This window comes from Canis lupus, chromosome 19, assembly GCF_048164855.1.
Source record: "Canis lupus baileyi chromosome 19, mCanLup2.hap1, whole genome shotgun sequence".
Classification (NCBI taxonomy): Eukaryota; Metazoa; Chordata; class Mammalia; order Carnivora; family Canidae; genus Canis; species Canis lupus.
Genome location: NC_132856.1, coordinates 41,950,924 through 41,968,640, shown reverse-complemented (window position 1 = coordinate 41,968,640; position 17,717 = coordinate 41,950,924). Strand labels below are relative to the sequence as shown.

General features: G+C 39.0%; 1 protein-coding gene across 2 annotated transcripts in view; it reads right to left on the bottom strand.

Moving 5' to 3' along the window:
* PRKAR2A (protein kinase cAMP-dependent type II regulatory subunit alpha) overlaps positions 1-17,717 on the bottom strand; it is a 110,260-nt gene that overhangs the window by 54,681 nt on the left and 37,862 nt on the right. For both annotated transcript variants that reach the window (XM_072786302.1, XM_072786303.1), the window contains exon 2: positions 552-587. In XM_072786302.1, the coding sequence (XP_072642403.1) occupies positions 552-587 (36 nt within the window). The remainder of the gene's footprint in view (positions 1-551; positions 588-17,717) is intronic.

The window sequence follows — 17,717 nt, the reverse complement described above, 5'->3', positions numbered from 1 at the left end:
AATGAAATCTTAACAGTTGCAATGACATGCATGGAGCTAGAAGAGTATAATGCAAAGCAAAATAAGTCAGTCAGAGAAAGACAAATACCACCCGATTTCACTCATATATGGAATTTAAGAAACAAAACAAACGAACAAAGTGGGGAAAAAGGGAGAGAGGCAAACCAACAAACAGACTCTTAATTATAGAGAACATAGTGATGATTACTGAAGGAGAGGTGGGGGGGATGGGCTAAATAGGTGACAAGGATTAAGGAGTACACTTGCTGTGATGAACATGGCATAGTGTATGGAAGCATTGAAGGAAAAAAAGTAGTTTTTAGAAGTCATACATATGAACATGGAAAATATTAATGGCATAAATGAGACAAATATGTACATGTAGTCTCAGAAATCAAAATGAAACAGAATGAAGGAATTACAGATAATTTTTATAATGTTCTATGTATAATGCTAAATTACCTTTTTATTTAAAAGTTGTTTATTTTTATTTAAAATAATCCCATCTTAGAACAGCATTTTAGCAATATGCTATGAAAGAGAATACATACCTGATACTCGCCGATCAAATCTGCTAGGAATTGGAACTGCAAAACAAAGAAGGAACATTTAGTTTGTCATCATGTCACATGACCTAATTTTTAACCATAGAACTAAAAGCACCTTATTACCAAATGTTAGGTCAATTCATACTCTTCTGTAATCAACCACAGGTTGAACCACTGTTGAACATGATCACAAAAGGCAATAAAGGAAGAACTTACGTCTTTGAAAACAAGCTCTTTATAACTTCAATGTACTCAGGGTGGCAATTCCATTTCTGTTTACATCCATGTTCCATCTAACTTGTGTCATATCAAATAAATAAGAACTCTAAATTTATTGGTACTGTTATGATATTAAATAGTTAATTTTCTTCTTTAATATTCTTAAAAAATAATCCCAAGATCTGCTGGACAACATCTAAATTTCATTTTAAAATAACTGAATGGGCAGCCCAGGTGGCTCAGTAGTTTAGCGCCGCCTTCAGCCCAGGGTGTGATCCTGGAGAGCTGGGATCAAGTCCCATGTTGGGGCCCCTCATGGAACCTGCTTCTCCCTCTGCCTGTGTCTCTGCCTCTCTCTCTCTCTCTCTCTCTCTCTCTCTGTGTGTCTCATGAATAAATAAAATCTTAAAAAAATAACTATTACACTAAAATGAAAAAGAAATTAACCATTAAGTTATATTCTTCCTCAATATGCCCACAGTTAGTATATTAATCAGAAAAATGTACCACTTGTTTTAGGTTAAAAAAACCACATAAGTTTTATCTTTGCTAATCTCTTCTTCTACTTTTCACCTGTCATTTGTTATGTTTAATGTTATCTAAATTCTCACTACAACTATGTCATTTGAATACAATATTTTTTAAAAAGATTTTATTTATTTATTTTTATTTTATTTATTTATTTATTTTTTTTATTTTTTATTTTTTTTTTAAGATTTTATTTATTTATTCATGATAGTCACAGAGAGAGAGAGGCAGAGACACAAGCAGAGGGAGAAGCAGGCTCCATGCACCAGGAGCCCGATGCGGGACTCGATCCCGGGTCTCCAGGATCGCGCCCTGGGCCAAAGGCAGGCGCCAAACCGCTGCGCCACCCAGGGATCCCTTTTATTTATTTTTTAAGTAGACTCCACCCAATGTGGGTTTCAAGCTCATGACCCCAAGATCAAGAGTCACATGCTCCACTGACTGAACCAACGAGACACTCCAAGGTTGTTTTTTTTAACCTTCAGAGCTTAATTTGATTATTTTTATTTAAAAATTTATGTAAAACATGCCTTCTCACCTTCTATAAAAAGAAACTTGATTAGTGAAAAACAAATTGAAGATGGCCCAGAGAGCCAAATTCAACTAATGTGAGGCCTCTGAAACAAAAATAGACCCAGGAAGGAGACAAATGCTCATTCACCATAAGAGGACTAGAATTATCTTTTTGTATAGCATCGGGTAAAATGTTAGGAACAAATAGGCAAGAATACAAAAGAAAAACCCCAGCCATTATTGATAGGAAGTACCTACAACAGTTCCTCTTACTACTTCCTCAATAAAACTGTGGATCTGTCAAAATTAATCTACCCACCAGCAAAGATGATAAATTCAGTTCAACAGATATAGATAGGGTACCTAGTGCATGGTATGCACTGTAGTAGACAATTTGTTATACACCAGTAAATAAAACAAAGACTCCTAGTTTCATGAAGTTTGCATTCTAGCTTGAGGGGTGTGGGGAGGGTTTCCTCTGATCACTTAAAACACATGTTCCTGTCACTCAGGCAGACAGATGAAATGTGTACCAAATTAAACCCACAACAGAGGCCTCATGGGATTTCCATAATTAAAACCCCACTAAACATTAGTATACAACCTAAAATTATAAAACAGACAATGAAACAATTTAGCATGGGTACAATCAGAGGATATTTCAAACAAACGGTTAGATACCAAGATTATAGAACTATTATAAAATGAGAACAGAATTTTTTTTAAAGATTTTATTTATTTATTCATAAGAGACACAGAGAGAGGCAGAGACATAGGCAGAGGGAGAAGCAGGCTCCCCACAGAGAGCCCAATGTGGGACTCTATACCAGGACTCTGGGATCACGCCCTGAGCCAAAGGCAGACACTCAACTGCTGAGCCACCCAGGCATCAGAAGAATAGAATGCTTAAAACAAAGACATAAAAAACAGAAATCTAAAGTATAAATAAAGGAATAAGATACAACCAAAACAAAATAAAACAGGGGAACTTGAAAAAAATTTGGAACTTCTAGGAAAAGAGTAACACATTGAAATTTTAAAAACTATGATGCAAAGCACCCTGTCTGGGTACATAAAATCTAAAAGTGCTTGAAAAATCACTGTAAAACATCACTACCAACAATTTATTACAATAATAATGATTTAAATGTATAGACGCAAATCAAAAGGAAAATGAGAAAATAGCTTGAGATGAATGAAAACAAAAACACAATATGCCAAAACTTATGGGATATACTGAAAGTAGTGCAAGAGGGAAATTTACAGCTTACAAATGCCTACGTTTAAAAAGAAGAAAAGCCTCAAAATAATAAGTTAATTACACACCTTAAGGAAGTAGGGGAAAAAGGGCAAACTAAATCCTGAAGCAGCAAAAATAAAGAAATTCAGAGGGGAGAGAAAGTACAAAATAGAGCACTGAAAAAAAAATCAGTGAAACTAAAAGTTGATTCTTTGAAAAGATCAACAAAATCAGTAAACTGTTAGCTAGACTGACAAAGAAAAAAAGAAAATTCTTTTTTTTTTTTAAGATTTTATTTATTTATTCATGAGAGACACAGAAAGAGAAAGAGAGAGAGAGAGAGAGAGAGGCAGAGAGAGAAGCAGGCTCCATGCAGGGAGCCCGACACAGGACTCGATCCTGGGTCTCCTGGACCAGGCCATGGGCCAAAGGCAGCACTAAACCGCTGAGCCACCCAGGCTGCCCAGAAAAAAGAAAATTCAAATTACTAAAATTAAAGTAGGGACATTACAATGGAATACACAGAACTAAAACAGATTATAAGAGATATTATGAAAAACAGTATTTCAACAAATTGGATAACCTAGATGAAACATGAAAATATTCATTATGAATATAGACACAAAAATCCTCCAAAAAATACTAGTACACAAAACCTAGCAATATACTTATTGTAAAGATTTTATTTTTTAAAAAGATTTTATTTATTTATTTATGACAGAGAGAGACAGAGAGAGAGAGAGGGAGAGACATAGGCAGAGGGGAGAAGCAGGCTCCATGCAAGAGCCCAACGCAGGACTTGATCCTGGGACTCCGGGATCATGCTCTGAGTGGAAGGCAGATGCTCAACTGCTGAGCCACCCAGGCATCCCTAAAGATTTTATTTTTATTTATTTGAGAGAGAGCAAGAGCAAGAGCATGATGTAGGAAAGGGCAGAGGGAGAGGGATAAGCAGACTCCCACTGAGCAGGGAGCCCGATGCAGAACACAATCCCAGGACCCTGAGATTATGACCTAAGCTGAAGGCAGATGCTTAAATGACTGAACCACCCAGATGCCCCCAAACCCGGCAACATATTAAAGTGATTATACACCATGACCAAGTGGGATTTATCCCAGGAATCCCAGGGTGGTTCAAAATAAGAGTATCAAGCAATATACACCACATTAATAGAACAAAGTTGGGGGGGGACTACATCATCATCTCACTGATGCACAAAAAGCATTTGACAACACATTCTTTCATGATAAAATGGGAATTATAAGGGAATTTTGTCAGCATGAAAAAGGCACATATGAAAAACCCACAGCTAACACCAACTCAATGGTAAAAGATTGTAAGCTTTCTCCTTAAGATCAGAAACAAGGCAAAATGTCTGTTTTGCTGCTTCTACTGAATATATTACTGAAAGTTTTGGCCAGAACAATTAGGAAAGAAAAAAATAAATAAAAGTAATCCGGGGTGCCTGGGTGGCTCAGTTGGTTAAATGTCTCCCTTCAGTTCAGGTCAACTCAGGGTCCTGGAATAGGGGCCTTTATGGGTCTCTCTGCTCAGTCTGCTTCTCCTTCTCCCTCTGCCCCTCTCCCCTGCTCTCTCTCTCTCAAACAAATAAATAAAATCTTAAAAAAAACCCAAAGATTAAAAAACAAGAATATATAATAAAGGTTGGTAAGGATATGAAGGAATGGAATCCTTTTGCACTGTTGGTCAAAATATAAAATCATGCAGCTGCTGTGTAAAATAGTATGGCAGCTCCTCAAAAGATTAAAAATGAATTATCATATCCAGCAATTCCACTTCTGGGTATATGTCCCAAAAGAACTGAAAGCAGGATCTCAAAGAGATATTACAGTATACCCACATATATAGCCAAAAGGTAGAAGCAACCCAAGTACCCACTAATAAAAAAAATATGGTATACATACAATGGGATATTATTCAGTTTTTAAAATGAAGGAAATTGTGAAACTTGTTACAAGTTTAGATGAATGAATCTTGAAAACATTATGCTAAATGAGGTCAGCTACATAAGTGATTCCACTTATATTAAGTACCTAGAATAGTCAAATTCATAGAAATAGAGAGCAAAACAGTGGTTGCTAGGGGTTGGGGGAAGGGAGGAGGAGATATTGTTTAATGGGTACAGAGTTTCAGTTTTGCAATATGCAAAGATGTCCAGAGATAGGCAATGGTGATTGTTATGAATGTACTCAATGGCAATAAACTACAACTTTAAAATGGTAAATTGTATGTTATGTGTATCTGTCTACAATTAAGAAAAATTAAATATATGTAAAGCAAAAATTGACACTACAATGTGTGTGTGCATGTGCATGTGTATATAAACAGGAAGAGAGAGATAAAAGAAGTGAAGCATGGCAAAATATTAACAACTGGAGTTTACCGGTTCTTCCAACTTTTCAACAGAGTTGACATTTTTCTAATGAATATTTTTATTTATTTATTTATTTGAGAGAGAAAGAGAGAGAGAGACAAAGAGAAAGCACACTTGTGCGTGAGCAGGGAGAGGGACAGAGGGGGAGTGGGAGCCTGACATGCAGCTCTATCTCAGGACCCTGAGATCATGACCTGAACCAAAATCAAGATCTGGAGGCTTAACTAACTGAGCCACTCAGGAACCCCTATTTATTTACTTTTTAAGTAGGCTCCATACCCAGCACAGGGCGGGGTGGGGTGGGGCCTGAACTTACTTGACCCTGAGATCAAGACCTGAGCTGAGATGAGATAAAGAACTGGACAATCAGGGGTGCCTGGGTGGCGCAGTGGTTTAGCGCCTGCCTTTGGCCCAGGGTGAGATCCTGGAGACCTGGGATCGAGTCCCACGTCGGGCTTCCGGTGCATGGAGCTTGCTTCTCCCTCTCCCTCTGCCTGTATCTCTGCTTCTCTCTCTCTCTCTCTGTATCCTAGATAAATAAATAAAAAATAAATAAAAAAAAAAAAGAACTGGACAATCAAATGCGCTTCTCTAGTGAATATTTTAAAAATCAATAAATGTAGGGCCTCAAGTTAAACATGATAAACTTTCATTTTTTTAAAAGATTTTACTTATTTGAGAGAGAGCACACAAGCAGGGGGAGGGGCAGAGCGAGAGGGAGAGATACAAGCAGACTCTGCTGAGCAAGGAGTCCCACAAAGGGCTGAATCATAGGATCCTGAGATCGTGTCCTGAGCTGGAGTTAGATGCTTAACCAACTGAGACACCCAGGTGCCCCAAACTTTCATTTTTTGTTAATTTCATTTTAGGGCACCTAAATGGCACCGGGTGGCTCAGCCGGTTAAGCGTCTGCCTTAGGCTCAGGTCATGATCCCAGGGTCCTGGGATGGAGCCCCACATTGGGCTCCCTGCTCAGCAGAGGATCTGCTTCTCCCTTGTCTTCTGCCCCTCCTCCATGTTTGTGTTCTCCTTCTTTCTCTCAAATAAATAAATAAAATCTTTAAAAAAACAAATTTCGGGACGCCTGGGTGGCTCAGGGGTTGAGCATCTGCCTTTGGCCCAGGGCATGATCCTGAAGTCCTGGGATTGAGTCCCGCGTCGGGCTCCCTGCATGGAGTCCACTTCTCCCTCTGCCTCTCTGTGTTTCTCATTAATAAATAAATAAAATCTTTAAAAAATAAAATAAACAAACAAATTTCATTTTTATTGTTGTCAAATCATATTTTTATATAACCAATTCAAAGTAAACTACATGCATCCATAGTCTTTTTTCCCCAATTTTTAAATTTCTGTGATTTCATTAAAGTATATGTATATTTACATGCTCAATTCACATAAAACTTATGTTGTATAGTTTATCTGTACATGTATTTTTTTAGCTCTTAAAATTTTTTAAAGATTTTATTTGTTTATTTGATAGAGATAGAGCAGGGGGGGTGGGGGACAGGCAGAGTGAGAGGGAAAGAGTCTTAAGCAGACTCCGCACTGAGCCTGACATGGGGCTTGATCCCAGGACCCTGAAAACATGACCTGAATTGAAATCAAGAGTCAGGGATCCCTGGGTGGCGCAGCGGTTTGGCGCCTGCCTTTGGCCCAGGGCACGATCCTGGAGACCCGGGATCAAATCCCACGTCGGGCTCCCGGTGCATGGAGCCTGCTTCTCCCTCTGCCTGTGTCTCTGCGTCTCTCTCTCTCTCTCTCTCTCTCTCTCTCTCTTTGTGACTATCATAAATAAATAAAAATTTTAAAAAATTAAAAAAAAGAAAAAGAAATCAAGAGTCAGCGGCACCTGGGTTAGTCAGTGGCTCAGGTCATGATCCCATGATCCCCAGGGTCCTGGGTTCAAGTCCCACATCAGGCTCCCCACAGGGACCCTGCTTCTCCCTCTGCCTATGTATTTGCCTCTCTGTTTCTCTCATAAATCAATCAATCAATCAATCAATCAATCAATCAAGAGTTGGAGGCTTAAATGACTGCACCACTCAGGCACCCCTATATGTGTATTTTTAAAATTTGTTTAGGTTGGGGGCCTGGGTGGTGTAGTTGGTTAAACATCTGACTCTTGATTTCGGCTCAAGTCATGATCCTGGGGTCGAGCCTTGTGTTGGCTCCCTGCTCAGCCGGGAGTCTGCTTGTCTCCCTCTCCCTCCACCCTTCCCCCTGCTCTCTTTCTCTCTTAAATAAGCAAATATTTAAATTAATTTTTTTAAAAAAAGGAATTCCAGGGGCACCTGGGTGGCTCAGTGGGTTGAGTGTCTGCCTTCAGCTCAGGTCATGATCTCAGGGTCCTGAGATTAAGCCCCACGTTGGGCTACCTGCTCAGCAGGAAGTCTGTTTCTCCCTCTCCCCCTCTGCTTGTGCTCTCTCTCTCTCAAATAAATAAATAAAATCTTAAAAAAAAAAGTATTCAATTCAATCAATGGCTTTTAGTATATTCACAGAATTATGCCTCTATCACTACAATCAATTTTAGAGTATTTTCACTACTTGAAATAGAAATCTCAAACCCATCAGCATTCACTCCCCATTTTCCCTAATGCCCTTAGCCCTAGACAACCACTAATTTATTTTCTGTCTCCATAGATTTGCCTATTCTGGACATTTCAAATAAACAGAATGCAATATGTAGCATGTATCAGTACTTCATTTTTTTGTTGACAAAAAAATATTCCATTGCCTGGATATACACAGTTTGTTTATTCATTCATCAGGTGACAGACTTTGGTTTTCTTTTCACTTTGGGGCTATTAGGAATAATAGCTGCTATGAACGTTTTATGTGGATATTTGTTTTCATTTTTCTTAGGTATATATGTAACAGTAGAACTGCTGGGTCATATGGTAATTCTATGTTTAACCTTTTGAGAAACTGCCAGACTGCTTTCCAAAGCTGCTGCACCATTTTACATTCCCATCAGTTCATGAGGGTTCCAATTTTTCCACACCCTAACCAACACTTGTTATTATATCTTCTTTTTAAGATTTATTTATTTTTGAAAGAGAGAGAGCACGCACACAAGCAGGGAGAGGACAAGCAGACTCTGTGCTGAGCCAGGGCCCAACATGAGGCTTGATCCCACAAACCTGAGATCATGACCTGAGCTGAAACCCAGAGCTGGACACTTAACTTACTAAGCCACTGAGGCACCTGATTAGAGTAACAAGGGGGAGCTTATCACAGCCTTTATTTGATTCCTTTTTTTTTTTTTAAGATTTCATTTATTTATTCATGAGAGACACAGAGAGATGCAGAGAGAGAGAGGCAGAGACACAGGCAGAGGGAGAAGCAGGCTCCATGCAGGGAGCCTGATGTGGGACTTGATCCTAGGCCTCCAGGATCATGCCCTGGGCTGAAGGCAGTGCTAAACCGCTGAGCCACCCGGGCTGCCCACGGCTTTGATTTGATTCCTAATGACTAATGTAAATTGTTTTATTACTACCAAAAATCCTTATTTTTCAAGAGCTATCACTATCATCTTTAAAAAATCATCTCTGCCTCTCTGAGTTCTGATGTTGAAAACAATTCTCAAGTCCACAATCAGTAAAAACCAGTCTGGACTTCACAATCATTGTTCTCTTGCTGGTCTTAGATCTTTTGAAAAAACGATCATCTGTTGGGGATCCCTGGGTGGCTCAGCGGTTTAGCACCTGCCTTTGGCCCAGAGTGTGATCCTGGGGTCCCAGGATCAAGGGCTCCCTGCATGAAGCCTGCTTCTCCCCCTGCCTGTGTCTCTGCCTCTTCATGTCTCTCATGAATAAATAAAATATTAAAAAAAAAGATCATCTGTTAACAAGCAGAAAATATCTTTAATCATAAAGAATAACTTACAATTTTTGTTTATCTATCAGTGAAGACATCTGCATAGGCATAATCATTACCACCTGTTAGGTAAAGACTTTTCCTGGACATATTCTTTTGCCTTGAAAAATGTATCACATACCCAATAGGATGTGAAGATGTAACAAAACCCACCACCCAGCAAGTAAACATAACTCACCATAATAAAAAACAGTAGTTGTTCAATTGTCAATCGGTTCTGCTATCATTTCTTTCCATTCCTCAATCACTAGTATTAATGTGCATGCTATTTAAAACTCCAGAGCAAAACTGCAAAGACAGCCTTTAAGACATATCTGTAAACCTGAAGCCCAACAGAATCAGATCTGATTCTACATTACCAATCTTTGTATGATAGTGATCTACGTCTGCATTATATCTCCCACTCAAACCATACCAAAATACTTGTAATTAAGATAAACAGTTTAGGAAACAGCCTTGGAAATTTAAAAAAATCTAATGAAGGTCTAATTAGATAAAAGGTTCTTTGTCATATAATATTGATCAGTTGAAGATTATGTGAAAGCAGAAAAAGCACCATATAGTTCTTTCATTAATCTTCTTCAATTTCTTCTGCCTAATTAAATAGTCCTTTTTAAGTGGAATTTCTATATAATATCAACAAATATCCTTCCTCAACACTAAAAATCCACTTGGGTTGATACTAAACCTAACTGCCGACTAAATAAAAAAAATGAAATGAGGAAAAAGGACATCCAAAATTTTGGCCTGGATATCACCAATATGGAGAATAAAAAAATTCTGAGACTAGTGGCACCAAAAATTGAGTCAGATAAGGCTGTAGATGTGCTCTTTTTACAGACATTATCTATTTAACCTTTTTTTTTTCTTGAGAAATTGTATCAACAAGAAGTTTCATTTCTTTTTCATTTAAAAGAAAATATTTACATGGGATCAGCTTTTCAAAAAGTATTAGTTGGGGATCCCTGGGTGGCGCAGCGGTTTGGCGCCTGCCTTTAGCCCAGGACGCGATCCTGGAGACCCGGGATCGAATCCCACGTCCGGCTCCCGGTGCATGGAGCCTGCTTCTCCCTCCTCCTGTGTCTCTGCCTCTCTCTCTCTCTCTCTCTCTGACTATCATAAATAAATAAAAAAAATTAAAAAAAAAACAAAAAAAGTATTAGTTTTTTTTTTCAAAAAGTATTAGTTTATAACTTTTTCTTTTTCTTTCTTTTTTTTTTTTTTTTTTTTTTACTTTTGTGCTTGATTTCATCTTACTTCTAGGGAGTGAAACTATAACACATTTAATGATCTAAACTAAAAGACACCAACCCCAAAGGCAGCAGAGTCTAAAACAGGAAAAGTTGGGTTATCTTTATTTTCTTCATTGTGTGGCCTATGAAAACTGTACATTCTTCAGAAATTTCTAAATCAAAACAACACATCCAATTCAGATAAATTCTTTAATCTGAAATTGATTTGCCTTTCCCATCTAGTGGGGTGAGGAGAGGTCTAAAAAGTATCAATGCTGACCACCTATAGAAATTAGATAACATGGGGCAGCCTGGGTGGCTCAGGCTGTTTAATGCCACCTTCAGCCCAGGGCGTGATCCTGCAGACTCGGGATCGAGTCCCACAACGGGCTTCCTGCATGGAGCCTGCTTCTCCCTCTGCCTGTGTTTGTATCTCTGCCTCTTTCTCTCTCTCTCTCTCTCTCTCTCTCTCTCATGAACAAATAAAATCTTTTTAAAAAATTAGGTAACATGAAAAAGATGGTAACTTTTTTTTCATAATGAGACTTTAACTTCATAAAAGATACAAAATAAACATATGTTTCTAAGCTCTAAGGTTAGCAAATACAGAAATAAATCATCTTAATGACCCAGACAGTTTGGTACAGAATGTAGATCCATACAAGGGGTAATAAAGCTTTTTCCTGAGTGGAACTCAAAACTGATGCAGGTGGGCCACATTATTCACTCACCAAGAGGCTGGCAGGTCACCATCATCACCCTCTGCCCCTTCCTCATTCTATCTGACCTCCTATACACCTGACATAGTTGACTAGCCTCTTTCCAGTGGCTTGGCCAAAACGTTGTTCATTTCTCCTCCTACCTTTCTGGTTTCACTGGTACTCTCACTGCAGCCCTTCTTGTTGAAAAGCCCCAGGCTTCCTTCTTGGGCCATCTTCTCTGCACAACTTTTATAGCAATCTCAATTTCCCACTACTGGGATCCCTGGGTGGCGCAGCGGTTTGGCGCCTGCCTTTGGCCCAGGGCGCAATCCTGGAGACCCGGGATCGAATCCCACATCAGGCTCCTGGTGCATGGAGCCTGCCTCTCCCTCTGCCTATGTCTCTGCCTCTCTCCCTTTCTCTCTCTGTGACTATCATAAATTAAAAAAAAAAAAAAAATTTCCCACTACTACTATTACTACTACTACTACTGCTGCTGCTGCTACTACTACTACTACAACACACATCTCAGATCCATTTCTATACTCCTACATTGTTCCTAAGTTCCAAACTTCTATTTCTTTATTGCCTCTGGAGGTTTGTACTTGAATGGCCAAAGCCAAATCTGGTCTCCCCGTCATCATCACCATTGAAGCCTATCTGTACTTCCGCCCTCTACACCCTTCCTCCATCCCCACACACATGCAACTGGGCATCAAGACTTAATTGAATCTGCTCTTGAAATTCATGTCCACTCTCAATGCTTCCTCTGGCCTCAACTTAAAATACCACCAGGAGTACCTAGGTGGCTCAGTCAGTAAGTGACTGCCTTCTGCTCTGGTCGTGATCTCGGGGTCCTAAGATGGAATCCCAACATCAGGCTCCCTGCTCAGTGGGGAGTCTGCTTCTCCCTCGGCCCCTCCCCCAACTCGTGTTCTTTCTCTCTCTCTCTCTCAAATACATACATAAATAAATTTATTATTTATTATTTTTTTTAATATTTTTTTTTTAATTTGAAAGTGGGATGCTTGGATGGCTCAGGTGTCCATCCCGGGATCCGGGATTGAGTTCTGCATTGGGGTCCTTGCTGGGGGTGGGGTGGGGTGGGGGGAACGACTGCTTCTCCCTCTGCCTGTGTCTCTGCCTCTCTCGCTCTGTGTCTCTCATGAATAAAATCTTTATTTTTTTAAAAAAGATTTTATTTATTCATTCACGAGAGACACACAGAGAGAGGCAGAGACCTAGGCAGAAGGAAAAGAAGCAGACTCCATGCAAGGAAGCTGATGTGGGACTCAAGCCAGGGACTCCAGGATCACACCCTGAGCCAACGGCAGACTCAACCACTGAGCCACACAGGTGTCCCAATTTCAATACTCAGTCATAAATTACAACCTGAAGGCTAAAAAAGCACTGTTCCAGAATGCATGGCAACCTTTCTCACATCAACAAAGAAGCGGTAAATACTTCATTGCCTCTGCTATTGTTAATGAGCCTTCTCAAGATGTCCTTTCCTTCTGTCTTGTCAGATTAAAGATGGCAAGAACACTCTAATGTTGAAATATTATATAGTAGTTTTTGAGGTAATTAATTCAAGATTTTACCTATTTTGTCTAGATACTGTATCAGGAGATAGATAAATAAAAACAAATTCCTTAATCAATATAATTTATATTCTAGTGGGAGAAACAAACAAGAAATAGACATGTGGCATCAGGAATAAGTGAGAGAAAGAAAAGCAAAGGAAGGAAGTAGAATAAAGGAAATGTATCAGAGATTGCTCTGAGCTCACTAAATTATATTTTCCTTTCCTACTGGACAACACAGCTAGACTGTTATCTAGCCTCTCTGATAGGGACAATATTGAACCATTCTGGCTAATGGAACACTGGTGATTGATGTTGCCAACTCCAGCTTGACCCCTCAAAATCCTTCAATGGGATCCTCTATGTTCTCTTCCCTCCTCATTCAACCAGTTGCAGAGTCAGCAGAAGACTGAGTCTCCAGAGAAGCCCTTTTCAACCAGAGTTTCCTGAGAGAATTAAGCCCTTAATAAACAAAGATACAAATGACTAATTCCTCAGTTGTCCCAAGGATGGCATATAATTAGTACCACTACAGAATCACGAGAAATTAACTTGTTGCATGCAATAGATGTCTTAAAGCATTAGGGCTTAATTATTTCCCAACTTTCAGGTGAAAGGGCTACTCTAGGGGAGTAAGGAGCCTGGATCTCTGAATGTGTGGGGAGCAGAGGCCCAGTTCTCTGGAAGCATATTAAACTGTGACCTGAGCAAGAAAAAAACAAAATAAAACAAAACTCTGTACTTAACAAGATAAATAATGATAATACTAGATTGGGGCACCTGGGTGGCTCAGTCTGTTAAGCGTCTGCCTTTGGCTCAAGTCATGATCTCAGGGTCCTGGGATCAAGCCCTGCATTGGGCTCCCTGCTCAGTGGGGAGTATGCCTCTCTCTCTTCATTTGCCTCTCCCCTAGATCATGCTCTTTCCTGCGCTCTCTCTCAAATAAATAAATAAATAAATACAATCTTTTTAAAAAATGATAGTACTGAATTATAACTTATAGAAGAATGAATACAAACTGATATGTATTAATAATATAATAAAGACATACATAAGACAGGAAATTTTTTTCTTAGAGTAAAATTCTGACCAGTAAATGAGAAAGGAGTGATGCAAAATTTTTTAAATTACCATTTGGCAAGCATCATAGTAAATAACTGTTTAAGGCAAGAATCATCAATAGATACTAAAACTAAAAAGCACAAGGAGAAACAGTATCTTTACAGACTCAAAGTATCTCCTGAAAAGATACCAACTAATTAGAAAATAATGGTAACTTCACCATAGAGTAACCTAGCTAGACACATTCTTAACCAAGTGATTAAAGCTGACACCACCAGTAATAGGACCAAAAAGATACCTTGTGTCTTCTGATGTAATGCACTGAAAAAGACATGGCACTTACTAAAAATTTATAACCTGGATTTAATCAAGAAGAAATAAGAGACAAACTCAAGTCAAAGGATATTTTATAAAATACATGATCAGCACTCTTCAGAAGTGTCGAAGTCATGAAGGATTTATATTGTTCATTTCAAAGGAGATTAAGGAGACCTGATAACTAATGCAACATTTGATCCTGGATAAGACTCTGAGTCAGAAAAAAGGTCTTATATTATAAAGAACACTACTAGGACAGCTGATAAAAACTGAACATCTGTAGATTAGATATTAGGTACTAGTATTTTTTTTATTAGGTACTAGTATTATATCAAAGTTATTTCCTATATTTTGATGATTATATTGTGGTTATGTAAGAGAATATCATCTCTCCCTTTTAATTTTTTATTTACTTATTTTTTAAAGATTTTATTTATTTACCCATGAGAGACACAGAGAGAGAGAGAGACAGAGATACAGACAGAGGGAGAAGCAGGCTCCATTGCAGGGAGCCCAACGTGGGACTCGATCCCAGGTCTCCAGGATCATGCCCTGGACTGAAGGCGGCGCTAAACTGCTGAGCCACCTGGGCTGCCCCCATCTCTCCATTTTTAAAAGAAACACACTTAAATATTTTGAAATATAGGGGCATCGGGGCATGTGGGTGGCTCAGTCGGTTAAGTGTCAACTCGGTTTTGGCTCAGGTCGTGATCTTAGGGTGGAGAGATCGAGCCCCACATCAGACCTTCCCTCTGCCCCTCGCGTTCATGCCCTTTCTCTCTGTATCTCTCTAAAATAAATAAATAAATCTTAAGGAAAAAAGGAAATAAAAGGGCATCATGCCTGCAATAACTGTCTTTTAAATGTTTATATCAATCATATATTATTTTATATGAACTTTTATTTCAATATTGCTTTAAAATATCTATCTTGATTCCTGAGTTTTTCGGTACCCACTCAAATTTTGTGCCCAAGGCAAATGCCTCATTCTCCTCATGTGAGTTCCAGCCCTACTATTAGAATTCAGGGGGGGAAAAACCATGTGTGCATAACACAGAAAAAGAATATGACAAAGCAAATGTGGCAAAATGTTAACATTTGAGAATGTGGATATAAGAATTCTCTGTTCTATCTGCAACTTTTCTAGAAGTCTGAAATTATTTCAAAAGAAGTTAAAAAATGAGTTCTGAATGAAAACATGGATATCTGGAAAATTAAAAAATATGTTTATTTCCAAGAAAATGGTTAAGCAGATCCATGACTGATTACAAAGCCTTCAAAAATCATGTTTTTGGGAGGGGCACCTGGCTGGCTCAGTCAGTGGAGCATGTGACTCTTGATCTCCAGGTTGTGAGTTCAAGCCCGCACTGGATGTAGAAGTTACTTAGAAATGAAATCTTTAAATAAAATTATAGACCCACACCTATATGGTTAACTAATCTTTGACAAGGCAGGAAAAGAATATCCAATGGAAAAAAGTCTTCAACAAATGGTATTGGGAAAACTGAACAGCTACATGCAGAAGAATGAAACTGGGAAACTTTCTTATACCATACATAAAAATAAATTCAAAATGGATGAAAGACCTAAATATGAAACAGGATATCATCAAAATCCTAGAGGAGAATACAGACCTCTTTGACCTCAGCCACAGCAACTTATTAGATATGTCACCAGAGGCAAGGGAAACAAAAGCAAAAATGAATTATTGGGACTTCATCAAGATAAAAAGCTTCTGCACAGAGAAGGAAACAGTTGACAAAAACTAAAAGGCAACCTATGGAATGAGAGAATATATCTGCAAACAACATGTCTGAATATACTAATATAAAGGTTAGTATCCAAAATCTACAAATAACAAACTTAACACCCAAAAAATAAATAATTCAGTTAAGAAATGGGCAGGAAACATGAATAGACACTTTTCCAAAGAAGACATCCCTATGGCTAACAGACACACAAAAAGACATTCAACATCACCCATCATCAGGGAAACGCAAATGAGAATCACAATGAGATACTACCTCACACCTGTCAGAATGGCTAAAATTAACAATACAAGAAGCAGCAGGTGTTGGTGAGGGTGCAGAGAAAGAGGAACCCTCTTGCACTGTTAGTGGGAATGCAAACTGGTGCAGCCACTCTGGAGAAGTTTTGAGGTTCCTCAAAAAGTTAAAAATAGAACTACCCTAGGGCACCTGGGTGGGTCAGTCAGTAAAGCATCTGCTTTCAGCTCAGGTCATGATCCTGAGGTCCTGGAATTGAGCCCCGTGTTGGGCTTCCTCCTAAGCAGGGAGCCTGCTTCTCCCTCTGCCTCTGCCCTTTTCCCCTAGCCCAGTTTGTGTTCTCTCAAATAAAGTTAAAAACAACAACAACAACTACCCTACAACCAAAGAATTGTACTAGGTATTTACCTAAAGGATACAAAAATATAGATTCAAAGGGGTGTGTGGAACCAGATGTTTACAGCAGCATTATCAACAATAGCAAACTATGGAGGGAGCCGCCGAAATGTCCATCCACTGATGAATGGATAAGATGTAGTATAGAGGTGCCTGGGTGGCTCAGTTGGGCATCTGCCTTTGGCTCAGGTGATGATCTCAGGGTTCTGGGATCGAGCTCTGCATTGGGCTCCCTGCTTAGTGGGGAGCCTTGCTTCTTTCTCTCCACCCTCCACACCCGCTCATGCTCGCTCTCAAATAAAATCTTTTTTTAAAAATGTGGTATATATACACAATGGAATATTACTCAGCCATCAAAAATAATGAAATCTTGCCACTTGCAACAACCTGGATGGAGCTAGAGTGTATTATGCTAAGTTAAATAAATCAGAAAAAGACAAATGATCTCACTCATGTGGAATTTAAGAAAGAAAAGAGATGAACATATGGGAAGAAGGGAAAAAAAAGGAGAGAAGGAAACAAGCCATAAATAATTTTTTATTTTTTTATTTTTTTTTATTTTTTTATTTTTTTAATTTTTTAAAGACTTATTTATTTAAGAAAGAGAAAGAGCAGTTCAACAGAAGGAGAGGTAAAAGGAAAGGGACAGGGGAAGCAGACTCCTTGTTAAGTGCAGAGCCCAACAAGGGGCTCCATCTCCCAACCTGTAGATCACGACCTAAGCCAAAACCAAGAGTTGGATACTTAAAAAAAAAAAAAAAAAAAAAAAAAAAAAAATTACTTTTGAGAGAGAGAGAGAAGTAGAGGGAGAAGCAGGCTCCATGTCAGGATCCCGACATGGGACTCAATCACAGGTCTCCAGGATCACACCCTGGGCTGAAGGTGGCACTAAACCACTGAGCCACCAGGCTGCCCAAGAGTTGGACACTTAACTGACTGAGCCACCCAGGCGCCTTGCCATACTGACTTTTTTTTTTTTTTTTTTAAGATTTTATTTATTTGGGCAGCCCCAGTGGCGCAGGGGTTTAGTGCCGCCTGCAGCCTGGGGTGTGATCCTGGAGACCCGGGATCGAGTCCCATGTCGGGCTCCCTGCAT